Source organism: Parasteatoda tepidariorum, chromosome 5 (genome assembly GCF_982258835.1).
Source record: "Parasteatoda tepidariorum strain Cologne lab strain chromosome 5, Ptep-v5.0, whole genome shotgun sequence".
Classification (NCBI taxonomy): Eukaryota; Metazoa; Arthropoda; class Arachnida; order Araneae; family Theridiidae; genus Parasteatoda; species Parasteatoda tepidariorum.
In genome coordinates, this window is record NC_141759.1 from 108514822 (window position 1) to 108528568 (window position 13747).

A 13747-nucleotide genomic window follows, 5' to 3' on the forward strand; every position below is an offset into this window, starting at 1 on the left:
AGATCTACCACAAACCTAATTTGGCGAGATTTCGAAAAGGATTCTAAGATTTACCCAGCAATTAGGCAGTAGCTATTAATGTAAATTATCCAAATTAAATCTAGCATGCGTTTCGTACTATTTAAAAATATAAAATATAATAAAGTTTAGTGGTGTTAAAATGTAGTTTGAGTTTTATACAATTCATTCTTTACCTTTGCCCAAAAGGAGAAAAAACACATGCTTTATGCTAAGCCAAAGTAAAAAAAATCAGGTAAAAAGGTTCACCTTGTAGAAAAAAGGCTTACTGTTCTCAAATTTAACAATTTATCTTTTTGTGCATTTTATAGCATCTTCAATCTACTTGTATTAGATGTAATAGTAAATGAATGTCTCCTTCATTTGATCATAATTACAACTTAAATATGAGCAAATGGTACGCAATAATTTTTTTTTATTTAATGTCATCTTTCATTGAGACCTTCTTTTACAGCTCTTGTAAAAGACATAGCAACCGCTATGCAATAATTGAAAGACGAAGAGGCCACTATGAGGTGGAAATTGAAGAGGATTCTCCACAAGTAGGAGCATTTTAAAATACTATGATCAATTATTTTTTATTTAATTAATTTTTAATATATATTCATTACCTACGACGGACAGGGTGATTGTGTTTAATTCATACAGTAAGATGATTTAAGCAAAAATTTCAAACACAGTCATGTAAAATGTTTATCTTGCTTTGGAATTAAGTTATGACTTATATTCTTGCTCTTTTTGTTCCGTAAATTTAAAATTTTTTAACCAAAAGATTTTTTTTTCTTAGGATGCTGCTTTCTGGGAGACAATAAGAACTATGACCGATAGCCATGAGAAAGAGGTTAAAGAACTTACAGATAAAATTAAGTCTTATGAAAGAATTTTACAAACAAAAAGAAGCAGGTAAGAAAATTAGTAATAATAAGACTAAAACGTTGGAAAGTATGATACGTTTAAAAATAAATATTGCTTGTTGTTCATATTATATATTCTAACCAATCTGTAGTTAAAGTTGGAAAGAGGAAAGAATAAAATCACCAAAAACTATTCGGGAAACTGAATTACGTTTCGTTGCCGTTCTGAATCGCCATTAAGATTCATCCTTAAATAAAATTATTGATCACACCTACCCTATTCAGTTTATTTGTAACATTTTACTTTTAAAACGAAACGTATTTCAATTTAATAACCAATACTGTTATATAATTCAAATATTATCGATTGGTTTGTAGCTTGAAATGCCATGCAGCGACTCAAACAGATGAAGAGCTGAGAACACCAGAAGCTGAAAGGTCTTCCTCACCCAGTCCAATGGACGGTGCTTTTGATGATGATGCAGATCACGAGGAACCTCGCGAGTTGCCTTCGCACAGTTAGTAATTTTTTCATTCTATTTTCTTTATTTTTATAGCAAATTATAGTAATTTATTTTTAACATTGAAAAAAATTACTCTTTATTTAGTTAAGATAAATCAGAAACTGAAGTTCTGTTTTTTAAGGATTTCGACATCCAGTTCTACTCATGAGCATTTTTAAGAGATAATATGAAGAGATAATCTGCTTTCTTTTACCTCAAACTCATTTTTATTATTTTGATTATTCTTTATTTTGAAATATCACATTTACCATCGTAAAGGAATACGTCCCGGAAGGGAACTTTTACGAACCAATCAACGAAATCAAACGTGCTGTAAAAACGCGCAATAAAATATCTCTATATTCACGCTTCTAACCTCGATTTGCTCTTTTATTTTCGTATTTTGCAATCTGATAAAACTTTTTAATGAAAATGTTTTAAACCTTTCTTTAAAGATTCTGGAACGCGTAAGTTCATTTGAATTCACTTCTCGCTTTAAAGATTAATTTTATTCTTTATTTTTCTTACGTTTTATTTTCTATTTTCTGAATTATATCTTTTAATTCATATATTTTTTGCTTCATATTTTCTGTTTCGTTTCAATTTTAAGGGGTGCTCTTCACACTGCTGCATTGATATATATGGCTACACTATTAGAAAATACTCTTTTTTGCGGATATTATCGTGTTGTAGCTGATGATGAGATTTTATCTTTTCATTATTTTGTTTTGTTTTTTAAATTTTTTTAATTTTTTTTTTAAATATGTTTAAAAACATCGTATTTTAATATTTTTTCTTCTCTTTTTGTTAATCTTATATTATTTTCCATGTTTTCTCTATTTTTTTCAAACTTATTTTATGACTTCTGTATGCTTGCAACGTATGCGCAGTAAATAAAGCCTATTATTATTTTTTTTTTAAATTTTCTTTTTCATTTTTCTTCGTTTTTCTCTGTTTTTTAAAATTGAATTCATGAATCGAGAATCATGCAAAATATCGAGAGCAAAAATATTTGGTAGGCCAAGTAAAACCAAGTAAAAATTTAAAAAAAAAAAAAAGAAAGAAAAAGAGATATACAAGTTTCAATTTAAATATTTAGTGAGATGAATGAAATAGCGATTTCATTTTTAAAAGTTCTCTATTTTGCGGTTCGAAGTGAGATGTGTTTATTTTAAGAAACGAGGCTAAATGCTTGTTTGTTAGTCTACTTCTGAAATTATTTTTTCTACGGTTCATAGTTGAAAACACTTGTTCACATACATAAGATTAAGCAAACATAGCACTGATTTTCTGGGCATGAAATATTAGATTTTGGAAACTAGCTTTTGGTAATGATTTGTAAAACTCAAACTTTGGCATATTTAGAGACAACTGCTTCAGATGATTGTTAGATTGTCCGCTCGTTGGAGCGTAAAATGAGCAGTCTGCCACATGCGAAGTATAATTCACCTATATTAGATTCCATAAGTCAGCTCCTCAAAAAAGACAAATCTGGAGCAATCTACGGCAATTCTATGAAGAACTTCTGCTTTCATTTTACCAATTAAAGCTGTCTGTGCTAACTATTTCCATCAATTTACGGTTTTAGAATAAAAATAGATAAAGTAAAAAGGTCATCAGTACTGTGTTAAAAAAAAAAGAGCAGAAATAGTTTTAAACAAAGTCGACAAGAAAATGGATGTATATTGTTTATATATGCCACGGATCGGCTAGTTAAACTTCTATCCGCGGGCCAGATAAAACCTTCCGGCGGGCCACAGTTGGCCTGCGGGCGCCGTAGTTTGACCATCCCTGCCCCTGCTCTATAACAAAAAAATTGACGCACCAGGAAGCAATCATCCAATTGCTTTGAAATTTCGTATGCATGAAAGTTTTGAACAGATATGACTGGAATGATGCCGACTGGTTACGTATAGTCTTTAGCGACGAATCCCGCTTCCAACTGTGTCCTGACGATCATCGAAGACGTGTTTGGAGACGCACAGGGCAGAGGAGGGATCCTGCCTTCACTATTGCATGCCACACCGGCCCTCAACAAGGCATTATGGTCTGGGGTGCCATTTCCTTTGACAGCCGGACCCCTTTGGTCGTCATTAGAGTTACACTTACAGCACAGCGGTACGTCGGCGATATCCTAAGATCTGTTTTGCTACCGTTTATTTTGCAGCACCCTGGGCTGGTTTTTCAGCAGGACAATGCCAGACCACATACGGCACGTGTTGCTATGAACTGTCTGCAGGTTTGTCAAACTCTTCCTTGGCCTGCCAGATCATCACATCTCTCTCCCATCAAGTATGTCTGGGGTATGATAGGAAGGCGATTGCATCTGGCACGGAATGTTGATGACCTCGTTCGACAATTGGATCGAATTTGACAGGAAATACCGCAAGAGTTTGAACTTGTTTCCGTTCGTGTATTAATCGTTTAACATTGTAATACAATACGTTAAAAATAAATACAAATAGGAAGCATATAAAAAGTCTCCTGAATAAAAACCCATTACATGCATGTTTGAATATAAAAGTATTGCCGGTAAACTCGTGCCGCACATGTAATTATTAAAAAACTACAGTGTGTCTATTAATTTGACCTAGTTATAATAATATATTAATATAATACCTTATGTAAAAAATATTCTAATTTATACAATAGATCGTCAAATTTATCCAATCCTCGAATTTATATGATATATCGTCGAATTTAACCAACAAAAGAAATAACACTTCAGCAGTTATAAGTTTTTTGTCCCCCTAAATAAAATTATTTGATAAAATCCAATGTTTCGTATTGAAAAAAATCAAATAACTTCTGAATTATTCATCTTATTTATTAAATGGATTGATTTAATTTCATTCAGTTCAGAGTAAGAAAATGATAACAAATGAAATAATAAAATAAATAGTGATGAATGAAATAATATAACATAATTAACGATGTTTTTCTTGTTTTTTAGTAGCTACCTGATATATATCTGATGTCTATGCAATGTTAGATACGTAACAATAAAATCCAAATTTTTCTTTAAGCTGAAAAATGTTTGTTTTTTTCTTAATTTTCTTTCTTTTCTTTTCTTTCTGATAAAAAAAATATTTTTTTTTACATGAAACTTTCTTTTTATAAGATAAATAGTCTCAATTAGTTAATGAATGTTCATTTTCGTTGCAGCAACCACCATCGCCGCAACCTCAAGTGCAAAAAACTCAATTGCACGAACCTATATTGCTGCAACCTCTACTGCAGCAGGTTCCGAATCCTGTAGGGTAAGTCAAAGCGTCTTTTTATCTATAAATGCTATTATCATATGTTAAACTAATATTTATGGGTCTTATATATTAAGCAACAGTGTAAAATCTTCATTTTAATTATGACACTTCTCACATTTTCCCTACTCTACCATAAATTTGTCAACCTTTTTCTAGAATGGGTAAATTTTTTATGCAAGTCAATATCTTGAGTCCCATAACATAGTACAGTCAAACCCCGCTATTGTGAATCTTCAATGGACCGAAATTTCAGTTCACTATAACCGGAACTTCACTGTAACCATTCCGCAACCGATTTCTACTAATGGTTCCAAACGCCTCCCTTTCATTACACATTATTTAAATAAATGACCCATGGAATGAAATGCAAAAATGACTGAAAAATAATACGTAGTAACAAATATGTGTTCACTTTTATTTTTTATGACCCTTCGTCTTACTTACAAATTTTTTTAAAATTAAATTTTTGCTGATAAGCAATCTTCAACCCCGACTCTCTGATAATTTTTCCTGAACCCCTATTCGGCTTCTTAAACCTGTCTAACCAGCCATTTGAGCACATAAAAGTAATCTCAAAGTCTTTTAGCAAATTCATCCGATTTGACTTGAAGCATTTGTCCAGATACTGGAAGAGGGCGGCTTCATTGAATGCTGAACCCATTCAATAATGAAGCAAACAAGAAAAACTTATGCTTATTGCTACATTCCATGCTATAGATGGTTTTAAAAATCTGTATATGTCTTTGCTTTGAAGTAGAAATTTCAAAAATATTACAAAAATTAAAGAAAATAAGACAGAAAAAAGTTCATACTATCCAACTTCCCTACTGCCTTAGGTTCACTATATCCACAAAGAATAACAACATTATACATGTGTAGCAAGGCAGGGGAGCCAGCATTTCGTTCACTATATCCGGGAGTTCACAATAAACCGTGTGCATTGTAGCGTTGTTTGACTGTATAAATAAAAAAAATAAAAATTGATTGAAATTTTTACTTATATTTTGTTTCTTTATCTTTGATACAGTGATTACCGGTCTCCGCATATCGTTCGCCTAAGACCAGCAGATGTTCCACCTGTTGCGGTTCCACCAGTAAGTTATGTTTCATTATTATAAATTTTTACTGCATAACAAGTATTCATTCAGAAGAGATTGTAATTTCAGTTAAAAGCAAAACATTCTTATTTTCTAATTTAAAAAGTTAGCTTTTTGAAATGAGTAATGAAACGTTTTATTTGAGTTTTAAGCCATTCTCCATTTCTGTTACTGTTTCCAACCTTTTAGCAGATTTCTTGATTATCCCGAGTAGCAAGTATATATTACAAATATTTATTATCCCGGCCAGGGGTCGAAAAACCGCCCGTCCTCGGCGGTCAAAAATTTCCCGCGGACAACGAATTTCTCGAATCAGACGTTCGCGCGGGCGGCCATTTTCCCGTTAATGGTTGTGATACACTTTAAATTTTTGTTATCTTACAAGAGTCTAGCGCCTCACTTCTAAAATGACCCTCTAATCTAGAAATCCCGTACAGCGCATGGTGGATAGATGTTTTTTCGGTCTGTGAGTACTGCAGCAGTTGAGAGGGACTTTTCAGCAAAGAACTTACAAAAAAACACATTAAGCAAGCATTCAACGCGATTATGAACATCTACCGAAATGGAAATCCTCTTTCCGATTTCTGTGCAGAAACCTCTGTAAATCATTAGCTTGATTGTGGAACTGGCAAACGTCATATTTGATTCATTTAAAAAACGCAGTACCCCCGAATAAATTGGCATTCTAGATAACTTGACCTTTGTCATTTAAATTCTTTCATCAAAGAAATAAATTATTTTATGATAGAAATACTAGGTTTTACTATTAGTTTTCTTTTATTACTGTATAATGTAATCCTAGTAGCTACTAATTCATTGTGTAATCTATATAAATGTTTGTAATAAATAAGAAAAAATAATATTTTTGTTTATTTAGAAGCTACGGGTGGGTTAGTTTCAGAGGAGGACGGGTACATTGTTGGACAAGCCGTCCTCGGGGACGGGTAAAATTTCTGAGTTTTTTCGAACCCTGATCCCGACTATACTCTGGCATAGCAGATTTCGTCAATACGTTTTGTTTTATCACGTTCATATTCGGCCCGAAGCAAAGCGAAAAATAATAACAATCTGCAGCGATTGGAAGTTAGCCAACATTTTGTTCGGGACTGTTTGTGAGACTGCAGACGTGTTTTGTGACATTGTGTATGACATATGATGATTGACGAATTAACATAGAAAAAAGAATTTAAAAAAATGGCCTTCACGAGAGAAAGTAAAAGTAATGCAGATGATTTTTAGGATGATGAAGATGTGAATATATGCAAAGACTAATATTTAACTTTCTTCATTTGCCCGAGATAATTTGGGATAGTAAACTGATAGTAAATTAAATATTTTTACACATTAAAAAATTAAAATGTCAACTTAGAACTTGTGTATTATATTTCGTTTTAGTTCTTTGCAATTATTAATGAAATTTTTAAAAAAATATATCGATTTCTTTGCATTTTTTTTTAAAAAAATTGGTAAGGGAAGCTGTTAAATTGTATGTATGTATATATATATATATATGTGTGGAACTGGCTAACGTCATATTTGATTCATTTAAAAAACGCAGTACCCTCGGATAAATTGGATATATATATATATTTGTGTATATATATATATATGTATGTGTACATGGGACAACTGAACATGCTTAAAATAGTAATGCTTTCGAATACAGCAGTTACCAACGTGGAACCTCAAAGTGGTGAGACACGGGCTGACCGTAGGCGGCTACTGAAGCATAAACATGTCTTATCATTGAAACGCGTCAATGGTTAAGCATCATGTGGATAACAAATCAGAGTTTCTTTGTTTTCTCAACAACCTTTGTTTAAAACTAAATAGGATTGTTAACAGTAAAAAATTTGTGTGAAGGAAAGTGTTCTTAGAAAAAAGTTCCACGGTTGCTAGCAATTAGTCATTTTTTTATTTTGAAAAAACAATTAGAATTTTTGTATGAAGCTATTAAATGTGTTGCGTCACTTTCCTGCTGCCAACGTTATTTCATATATAAAAAAATTGCTTGATAACCCCATTTTAACTTATTTAATGGATATGTTGATTAACTTGTTTTCTCTTTATTGATTCAATTTTCTTTTCTGGGGCGGCAATTCTAATCATGAAATACTTGTTTTCCTGCTTTTAAATGAATGTATTGTTTTATAGAGACGTTCGACTAGAATTGCCCAAGTAGTTCAACGGTATGTTCCCGAAACAAGGTCACTGGATCTACTGAGAGAAAGGTACAACTTAATTTTTTTTTAAAATATGGAATGTACGTTAGTTACCACTTCAAAAATTTTCAGTGCGTAAATTTTAAAAAAAATCTAGTTATGTTAACAAAAATGATTTACTTTTCAGAAGACGAGCTGAATCCGAACACACCAGGAAAAGGAAGTATCGCTAAATAGTTAGCTTTTATTCTTTATCGTAAAATAGTTAAGATTGGCCGACCGCCCTGTGTAGGGGGCAGGGAACTGTCCTTGCATCAGAAAGGTTCTGGGTTCGAATCCCGGACAAGGCATGGATGTTTCTTTCTCTCTATCTGTGTTCTATGTCGTTTCTCCTTTATGTGAGAATGTGACTCGTCCTATAAACGGGTTGTGGTAGTGCTGCGTGGGCGACGCTGCTCCACCGCCGTGGCTTCGCCACAGGTGCCCACTGGGTAACGAAAAGAGAGTTAGCAGTTCTGGCACTTTCTGTGGCCAATAGACAATAAGTGCCCACCATTAAATAAATAAAAAATTTTAAAAATATATTTATGATCGTATTTATTGTATTGTGAGTAATATATATGTAATATTTTTACTGAAAATTGCTCGTTAGGATGAAATAAGTGCTGTTTTTTTTTTAAATCGCTAACATCACGTTAAACCTTCTGCGTAGTTCCCAAACTAAGAAACTTTTCTCCCCACAGCAGTAATAAATAATATACCAGCAATCAAATGAGTATAGCACGAAAGAATAACGATTATGACAGAATTTCACCCATCAGCGGGGGGGGGGAGTAAGAATGTAATTCATGGTCACTACGTCACTCATTCTTTTACTAAAAGTCTGCTTACGTGTTCGATTGATTAAGTTTGTCAACTATAGCAATTGATTAAGAATCGCAACGTTTAGATTGATAACACGTTGAATGCCATGGGGCTCACCGGTGACTGACACCGAGTTTGTTCGTAGCGCCACGGGGTCACCGTTGCAGCCAAGATTATTAGAAAAACATAATTCGAGTAAATTTTTAATTTTTTTATATAATCGTTACTAAAATGGTTTGAAAAAATTCATGCAATACATACTGATACAATCATTTTGGCCAGACGGGCAAGCCATGTAAAATGCATTCAACGTGTTAAAGACGAATAACATTTGCTCACAATCGTTAAGAATATTAATGCCTTATTGTTAAAAACGTAAAAGAATGACCACATTTGCGAAATAGTGAGTCTTGGAACAGATTTTTAGTTTTTGAAGGAATGAGACTGTTTATTTTTTTAAATCGTAGGCGATATGATTAGTTGATAATTTTTGTCTAAAATGCAGGACTAAAAAGTAAATTTTTTTTAAGGGTTACTTGCATACCTTTTTTGTCTTATAAAATTTATAATTTTTTTTAAAATTAAAAATCAAATTTTAAAAAAATTACAAATTGAAAACAATTCAAGAAAATTTTATATTGCTCCATAGTTTGATTCTGAAATGTTTCCGCAGTGCGCTGGGAAACATATAATTTATAAGTTGGTAGGCGTAAAAACAAGGGTAAACAGTGTCTTTTTTTTAAAAAAAAAAAAAAAAACTTTTATTCCTACTTCACAATTAGTTTATATTGTAAGCATTTGCTGTAAAAGAAATTCTAAAATATATAAATTTTTTGCAGTGCCTCCGGACGATTGATGACTTGATTACATTGATGCCTAGCCAACGAACGAAGTCAGCATATACGTAGCCTGCGAACTATGATGTGCATCAAAAGCAGTTAAGAGATTTATATGTATTTTCATCCTTTAAGAATATAATACTTTTTTAAAAAATAGCCCAGGATTTTTTTAAGTTGAGTGCAGAATCACCCAAAAAGAATTTTTTTTTTAATTCCATGAAATGGTTATAACTTTATGAAAAAAGTTGCATTTCACAAATAGTGCAATGCATTACTGTGTTAACGAGAACTATTGTTGCTTCGAATTTATGAACTTAAAATCAAAAAAATTTTAAAAGTCAAATGAGCATAGTACCTAATTGAAGGGAAATATTAATCAAATTTTTTTTGGAGTAGCGGGAAAAAGATACAAATAAAAGGACAAAAATAATTGAGGGGAAAAAAATCTCTCCCGCGCAATCTCATCCTATGTAAGTCATTGATACCATTACATTTACTTCAGAACTTGCTTTTAAGCAATCATCCTTTGTTCTTAGCAGCAATAAGCATCACAATCGCGTCCCAGAGTCTTTGAAATTTAAAAGAGAGGCAAATAAACAAAGAATAATTTCTAGAGACCCAGAAATACTTGCAGTCCTTGCAATCTCCTAACATAGCACCTTTTGGAGAGAGAAAAACTTTTATGAAAAAAGAGTAGTTCCGTTTTTCATAGTTTTAGGTCTGAACTATTTCAACTGGATCATTTCCTTTCTAAACATTCTGTCAATTTAAAGTATAATTAAATAATTTGCTTAACTTTATAAATGTGTATTAAACATACCTTTAATCCAAATACGTGAATAAAAAATCGCCGAAAAAATTTAGAGGATTTATTAAATCCTGATATTCACTACACTATTCTTTCGCAAAAAAAAATGGCGTAATGCTTGTGCTGTAAGATGTTAACACACTTTTAGGAAAAAGCAACAAAATAAAACAACTTTTCTCTTTATACTGAGTTTGATATTTTTTCTGTTATTAAGAGCAAAAATGTGGAAAAGACAATAATTAGGTGCAATCGTAGAGTTTAGAATTGAGGGAAATAAAAGAGTACTTTTGAAAATTTATAGAAATAATTATAGATTAATAGTTATTCGGGTTACTTTTCAGAGTGTATTTAATTTTTCTTTATATCAACTTGAATAAGAGTTAGGTACAGTGTCCGTCACGTATTAAAATCAATGGATTATTAAATAAGTGCCGCTTTTTGAAATTAAATCTGCCAATACATTATCAAAATAGGCCAAAACTATCCTTTAATGTAATCATTATCACCGGTTTCTAAATTCAAATCTTTGTAAATTCAATTGTATAATTCTATCCCCTACAAAAAAAGAGGAAATAATTTACAGATTTAATTTGGACAACTTAGGCAAATTAAAGGGGACGAAGTTAGTATGAAACAGAGTGTAATTATTTAGGAGTTTAAAAAAAACTACCATCATTAATGATCGTTAAGGTAAATCTATGTTCAATAAATGACTAAAAAGGTATAGTTTTAAATACACTTAACAGCAAAATAAAGTTTGAAAAACTATAATAAAACTTTAATTTCAAACTTTACTAGGCAATTAATTTAAGTTTTAAACTATTCTATAAATTATTAATGCAATTCATGTTTAATGTGATAAATATCAATATAGAAATGCAGCAATTAATTTAACTTTTCATGCCTTGTAAAGATTAATTTCCCTGAATCTTTTTTTTCTTAAATGTGTCTAACTTATGGATTTGGCACAATGTTCTCGCAACGATTTTAGTGGACGGTTGGCTTCCACGGAATGCTTAAATGTTATTTATGCACATTCCATTTCAGTCCTGTAGATTAATACACCTTTTATTACAATAATAATGAACTAACAATTGGAAGAAGGTTAAAAAAAAGTGTTGTTTGTTAAATCGGAATTTGCCTAGGAGTGCTTTAACAAATTATCTATTAAATTATCTATTTTAAATGAACAATATATTTATATCAGGGTATTACTCTTAGCAACAGCCACACATTTTTGGAGAACAAAGCTACGCAGATTACATTTTTTTTTTTTTTTTGCCTTTCCAGTTGGATCATCAAAGAAAAGTATAAATGTTGGCTCATTTATGCATCGTATGGATCACTTTTAAACGCTATTTATTTTGCAAGATTTAAAATTACCAAAAATGGATCCTTTTTTGCATACAATTTGTTAAAAATTTTAAAGTTATTATTTTGTTTAATATTTCATTGAATTTCTAAACAACCTTATGCGGAAAAAGCTTACACAATTTCAATAAGAACGATTCATTATTTTTTGCATTATTACAGCATTTTTTTATAGAAATTACACGTAATTCGGCTATCACTATTGCGTGGCTCTTTTTGAATTCTAGAAATTCTATTGCCACGCTTATGAGGATGCAGAGATGATAATTATGGACACATTTGAAATAGATTTACACGCATTTTTTATTATAGAAATTCCATGAACAGAGGAAATAATTAAGGCCGATGAATATCTTCTCTTCCAAATAGCGTGTCCAATTAAAAATACCTTTAAAAAATAATATAGTACTAAAATAGCAATTTTTGTTAATATCCCAAAATGTATTGTTTTTTTTTTTTTTTTTTTTTTGTTCTTTTTTGTTTGTTGAATTGAATGGTTCAATAGATCCAACCCTGGTTGTCACGAAATGACAACGGCTTTGAGAGATCTTTTGTCGAGACGAAAAGATCTGGATGGATAATTAAATGATTAAAAACAGTATTTTACAAGTTGACTCTGTCAATGCATAAGTATTTGGCTACCTCAAACTAATTATTTTATATTTTAACTGCAAGAAAGTTAAAAGAAATTGAAAACATTAAATTGCATAGGAAATGTTATACCGATTTTCAAATTTTTTGTAGAAAGGTACTATAAATTTATCAATCATACTGAAGCGTCTGAAAATGTTTTCTTTGTTTTAATATTTATATAGTTCTTTTAAGTGATTTCTGGGGGTGAGTTCAAAAACATAGTTTTTAAATTTCAAGTATCTGACAGACAAAACGGAATAGATTGCGACGAATAGATTAGATTGTTGTTGTTTAGATGAATGACTGCTTCTAACCAACGTTATTTTTTTTCTTCCATTCATTATTTTAGTATTACGTTATTCCAAACGTTTTTTGCATACTTTATTGTAAACGTTAACTTAATAAAATGTTCTTACCATAAAATTCTTCACATTGTAACAGCCACTTTCAGAAGAACTACAGGGGATATTATATGGAGCGCCGATTGTACACAAATGCCTATCCATCTATCTTTTTTTTATATAGAAAGTGTTCAAAAGTCAAGTAGATTAAAGTCGATAATTTATGGTTTATTAACGTTTGACGAATAATTTAAAATGTTCAGTATGTCTCTAAAAATATAACTCATTAATCAGCAGTAAATATATATTTATTTATAGCTTTTATACTGTTCGACTTATCTACTTGACAAAAACTACGTGTACACAAAATAGTAGGTCTGTTAATAAGAAGACTATTTCATTTTAAGAGTTAATTTTTTCTGCTTTTTTTGACTTTTTGTTAGAATAATTTTTTTACTCTAGTCTTACATTTCTATAATGTCTTAATAGCAATCAAAATAAAATCCTTTTCCAGCTTTATACTGCTGAAATCCTTTTATAGCTTGCTCGTAGCTTTACCTTACTCTTGAATTAAATTAATTTTATACATAAAGTTAATGACAAACCGGATCATAAATAATTGTTATTCATTTAAATTTATGGAATCCTGGGCTATTTTTAATTTCTTTTTATTTAGAAAATAAACTTTTTTTGTTCAGTTGTTTTTGTACACGATTGTATGATAAATTCTTACTGCTGATTGCACATGCTGGTGATTGTATACTAGTGATATACTCAGAAGTGTCAAACATTTCGAGTTTTCCATAATTATTATTGTTTTATATTGAAAATTGTGTAACAAAAATTGTAGTTTTTGACAATTTCGTAACAATCTCTTTCTGTATGACAGCACATAATATTTTGCTAACTTACTATTATTTTTTATTAAATAATACTTTAAATTTAATGATTTAAAAAAAACTTTCAAAAGGATGATTTCATTCACTGATGTTGT

General features: G+C 31.0%; 1 protein-coding gene across 2 annotated transcripts in view; it reads left to right on the forward strand.

Moving 5' to 3' along the window:
* Window positions 1-13310, forward strand: part of LOC107442420 (uncharacterized) — a 40458-nt gene extending 27148 nt beyond the window's left edge. The window contains exons 10-15 of one of the 2 annotated variants that reach the window (XM_087164748.1): window positions 473-560; window positions 4541-4635; window positions 5666-5732; window positions 7890-7966; window positions 8085-8133; window positions 9601-13310. In XM_087164748.1, the coding sequence (XP_087020874.1) occupies window positions 473-560; window positions 4541-4635; window positions 5666-5732; window positions 7890-7966; window positions 8085-8130 (373 nt within the window). In that variant the 3' untranslated portion in view covers window positions 8131-8133; window positions 9601-13310. Of the gene's footprint in view, window positions 1-472; window positions 561-805; window positions 922-1250; window positions 1391-4540; window positions 4636-5665; window positions 5733-7889; window positions 7967-8084; window positions 8134-9600 lie in introns of those variants that run through there. The other variant, XM_087164747.1, reaches the window with a different exon arrangement.
* The last annotated feature ends 437 nt before the right edge of the window (window positions 13311-13747 follow it).